This window comes from Cibotium barometz, chromosome 59 (genome assembly GCF_041138505.1).
Source record: "Cibotium barometz isolate CiBa-2024 chromosome 59, ASM4113850v1, whole genome shotgun sequence".
Classification (NCBI taxonomy): domain Eukaryota; kingdom Viridiplantae; phylum Streptophyta; class Polypodiopsida; order Cyatheales; family Cibotiaceae; genus Cibotium; species Cibotium barometz.
The window spans coordinates 28,069,370-28,073,785 of NC_141104.1; the positions used below are offsets into that span (position 1 = coordinate 28,069,370).

The window sequence follows — 4,416 nt, forward strand, 5'->3', positions numbered from 1 at the left end:
AGGCTCTCTTTTTGTGGATTTAATTACGACTAGTATTAACACTCTCTTTTCACCTTCTCAATTATCATTACATGAACTACCATGATGCTAGTTTCATCCGTCTTCTCAAAATCTTTCAGTTTTTGAGTAATTAATATTCTTTTATGCATTTTTAAACAGTAACCATTGAGTTGCACAAATCTTAGAACCACCTCCAATTGTTTTAACTTTTTTGTATTACTAAAGAACATGAAAAATCGGTTCCTCTTTTTTACATAGAAAAAAGTACGCATTATGATTATTTTTCCACTTGGCATCCTTGGGTTAGATCCATATCCCATCTTATAGTAACAACCATCTTTGACAATATATAGGAAAAATTTTAATGTCTTAGCTTTTATCCCCACTATAAGGAAATCTTCATGTTTTATAGCTTTGCAATTCAAAATATAAGGAAACTTATACATTAGTATGTAAGCCCCCACTTGAGAAAAAGGAACACTCTATTATTAGCCATGCATGATTTTCATATTATTTTTTGAAATATTAATAAGCCATACATCTCTTTATCTCTATTCATCTTTCTAATCACCCTCCCTTTGGATGATGTGAACCTTCTATTAGGGCTATGTTAAATATTGATAAGCCATGCACTCTCTATCTCTATTCATCTTTCAATCACCTTGCCCTAGTTTGGATGATGTGAACCTTCTATTAAGGCTATGTTAAATATGACTTTGAAAATGAGCTTAAATACTGCAAGGTTTCCAAAACATTGCATTATAATCTCCTCATTTTACGAATATATTTTTATTCCCTTCTTTCCAAGTGTGTAGACTATTTCATTATGAGAAACATATTTTTCCTCCCTTCCTACAAAGTTAATAAGGGTTTGTAATCTATCTTAACAATCCAAGTTCACATAGGAAACTATCATTTCTATTACTAAACTCTCATCTTGGTTGAGTGTTGTGCTTGAAAAAAACTCGAAAGATATTTTGTATCAACCAATTACATGTTTGTACACGTAAATATTTGTATCCACCATGAAAGTCCTACTTTCTTCAACAATTAGCACCACAAGGGGCTATTAAGTTTAAATAGAGTATGATTTAGAGAAAATAAGAACTCCTAAGAACCTAGCCATGTTGGTTGGCTACTAAGAACGTCAAAACTAAAGCATTGTGATTATCTATTTATAAGAGATGTTTGATGAAGTGTGACTTGTGTGCCATTGAAGCACAACACCAAGAGTCAAGAGGTGAAGGTGAAGTGTGACTTGTGTGCCATTGAAGCACAACACCAAGAGTCAAGAGGTGAAGGTGAAGTGTGACTTGTGTGCCATTGAAGCACAACACCAAGAGTCAAGAGGTTCCTTCCATGTTGAATGGTGTCGAAGCTTGTGGAGTATGGTGATCACGCTCTTTGCTTCTATGCAACACAATAAAGCTACATGACTCATTTTGTAAGAATGCATGGATACCTTCAAGATTCAAACTCAATCTCCAAGGTGGAAGCAAAGGCTCAAAACACTAAGACAAGGCAGAGAGTTCCAAATCCAAAGGTCAAATGTAAGAAGCCTATAAAGGCATTATCAAGCTCCACCACATATCTTATTGTGCATGGAAAGTCAACCTCCTTTTCTTGGTTTTATGTGCATAGAGTCTCTCTCTCTCTCTCTCTCTCTCTCTCTCTATATATATATATATATATATATAAAACGAATGTATGCATATCTATACGTATACACACATGTGTATGTATTATGTATGTATGTGCTTATAAGCAAGGATGATTTTTAATGGGTTGGGTCACCCTTTAAAATGATGGGTGCAATAGAAATAGTGCCATTTTTTCCAGCATTTTACCTTATTCTTTGACGGCCACTCAAAGTTAGTGGTTTAACCGCTTGAATACCCAAAAACAAGCATGGTGCTGGTACACGATTAGTTTGACTAGACATTATGGCTCTCATGCCTGAGCCATTTTGTACATATTTTCTTGTTCATTTTCTTTTCTCTTTTTAATTTTATTTCGTGCTTATAAAAAAAAGCATTGTTGCTTACAAGCATTACAATCACAAATAGGTAGAAAAATAAACTCTTCAAAGAAAGGCAAGCTTTGGAAATATACACATAGATACATACACACATAGCGGACCACACAGAGGACTTTGATAAGGCTATATAAAAAATAGTAGTGCCCCTTCCAATATCTTTTGGGACCAATAATAATTATATATTTAATATATATATATAAATTATAGATTTTATAAATGCCCTTATGGGGCACCCTTCAACATTTCTATGCTTGAGCGATGGGCTCGGATTTTGCGGAGCTCTCCCATTCATTCCATTTTACAGGCCCAAGAAAGGGTCTTGTCACATGCATGAAACTAGGTAGTATGCGTGGTGCCCAGGTGGTGTGCGCCAGGCCAGACATTGCTGTGCTGGGCTATACCACGGCAAGCAAGCGTACGAAAATGTGTACGTGTGCAGCTATGCTCACACGAACCACTCAAATACACACGCTCGACACGTATGGCCAGTGTGACGCAACCCCCATTCCAAAGCCTTTTCTCCTTTTCCATGCTCTTTGCGTCTTTTAGCCTTCGTCAACGAGTGCTGTGTTCAGAACTTCAGGGCCTATAACTACATGCAGTTCATTGATGTTTCTCTCTCATCAGCTTCTCTTTCATGGCCCTCCATGACATCTTCGGTCAGCTTTCTTCTAGCCCATCCGAGCAGAAGGGGAGCTTGAGCTTAGATGAGCTTGCTGTTTTGCCCCCTGTAAGCTCTTCGAAGCTTACTCATAGCGACCAGAACAGCAGAACCTCCTCTTTGAGCAGCTTTTGCAGAACAAGCTTACACAATGGCCTCTCTGATAGCAGCTCTAGGGTGCCTTCATCTCTTGCTACGTCTTCCTCTTGTTGCACACAAGAAATTGATGAGCTTTGGAAACACCGAGATCTATTATCCAACATGGTGGTTTTTTCTACTCAGAAAGATGCCTTGGGTTCCAGCTATGGAGCCAAGTGTGAACCTAATATGGACCTAGAAGGCCTTGCAGCCATTGTTGGACAGCATGTTCTCTATGGTGTAAATGGCACCACTGCATCAGCACCAATTTCTACAAGCTTGAAGGGTTCAGAGATGAATGATATCCTCACAACACTCTCACAAACACAAGCTCAATTTCTTCCTGTTGAAACAATACCAAGGTCTACGAGTGCGGTTACACAGGGTATGGTCTGTAAGACGGCGACTTCATGTTCTAGGGCAAGTGATGCAGCTACTGTGAAGTCCGGCAGTGATGGCAATGGCAGTGAAAATAGAGTGTTTAGGGGGGTCAGGAAGAGACCATGGGGGAGGTGGTCTGCAGAGATAAGAGACAGAATAGGGAGATGCAGGCATTGGTTAGGGACGTTCGATACAGCTGAAGATGCTGCTAGGGCTTACGATGCAGCTGCCAGAAAGCTTAGAGGTTCAAAAGCTCGCACTAATTTCTCTATACAGGCCCCTAATCCCCCCTTAACCACCATTATCTCCACCTCAACGATGTCGCCACCTTCTAAAGCTTCTAAAGATTGCCTTGACAGCAACAGTCATAGCTTGCCTTTGCCTCAATTTAACATTGAGGATTACCTAATGCAGATAGAGAGCAGAAAGGTGGTTGAATCCAAGCCTCTCTCATTGGCTGGCAGCAGCAGCTGCTGCAACACAAGCTCTTCTCCTGGGGGTCACACTGTGAAGGCTTGCAATGTTAAGATTGAGGGTTATCACGGGTAACCCTCAATGTTAAGGTTTAGGGTTATCGTGGTTAATGATGTTATATTAATGAGTTAATTATAGTCATAACTTGCTGTAACGAGTGATTAATATAGTACGTACTTAATTTTTCCACGTTCTCTTATTGCGTTGCAAATAATGTCCATGTTTCCCTGTCACTATTCTCTCCAGAAATAAATTTTGTAATTTTGGCTCTTGGATAATGGATTATCGTGGCTTAATGATGGTTTTAACGAGTAAATTGTGTACGGCGTAATGAGTTGATTAGAGTGATTAGTGGAGCACCTACTTATTTATCTTGATTGAAGTGATTAATGGAGCACCTCCTTATTCATCCACGCTTTCATTTTATATAATTGGGTTGCAAATGTCTATTGTCTTGTGTCGAATGTTTGTTATTTTCTTTAATAGAAGTAATTGATTTGTCGAAAGTGGCAGTTGGATAAGTAAGCCGCGCTCCCATTGGTTTCCATAATTTGCACATATGTTTTAAAATCAAAGGTAAGCTGCTTGGAAGAAAACATCCATGCTTGAAGTAAGCGACAGATCAGGATGTTCTAATTGATAATTGATGTATTTTCAAATTTGGAATATGAGATTTATTATTACTGGGTCAGCCAGCATGGCTATTGGGTGTGCGGCGGCATGT

The 4,416-nt window shown here is 38.9% G+C and overlaps 1 protein-coding gene across 1 annotated transcript; it reads left to right on the forward strand.

Annotated features, from left to right (window-relative positions):
- Nucleotides 1-2,568: 2,568 nt before the first annotated feature.
- LOC147605670 (uncharacterized) lies at nucleotides 2,569-3,914 on the forward strand. Its single transcript, XM_086793359.1, has one exon. It carries the CDS (start codon nucleotides 2,676-2,678, stop codon nucleotides 3,765-3,767), a length of 1,092 nt encoding a protein of 363 aa, XP_086649485.1. The 5' UTR covers nucleotides 2,569-2,675; the 3' UTR covers nucleotides 3,768-3,914.
- The last annotated feature ends 502 nt before the right edge of the window (nucleotides 3,915-4,416 follow it).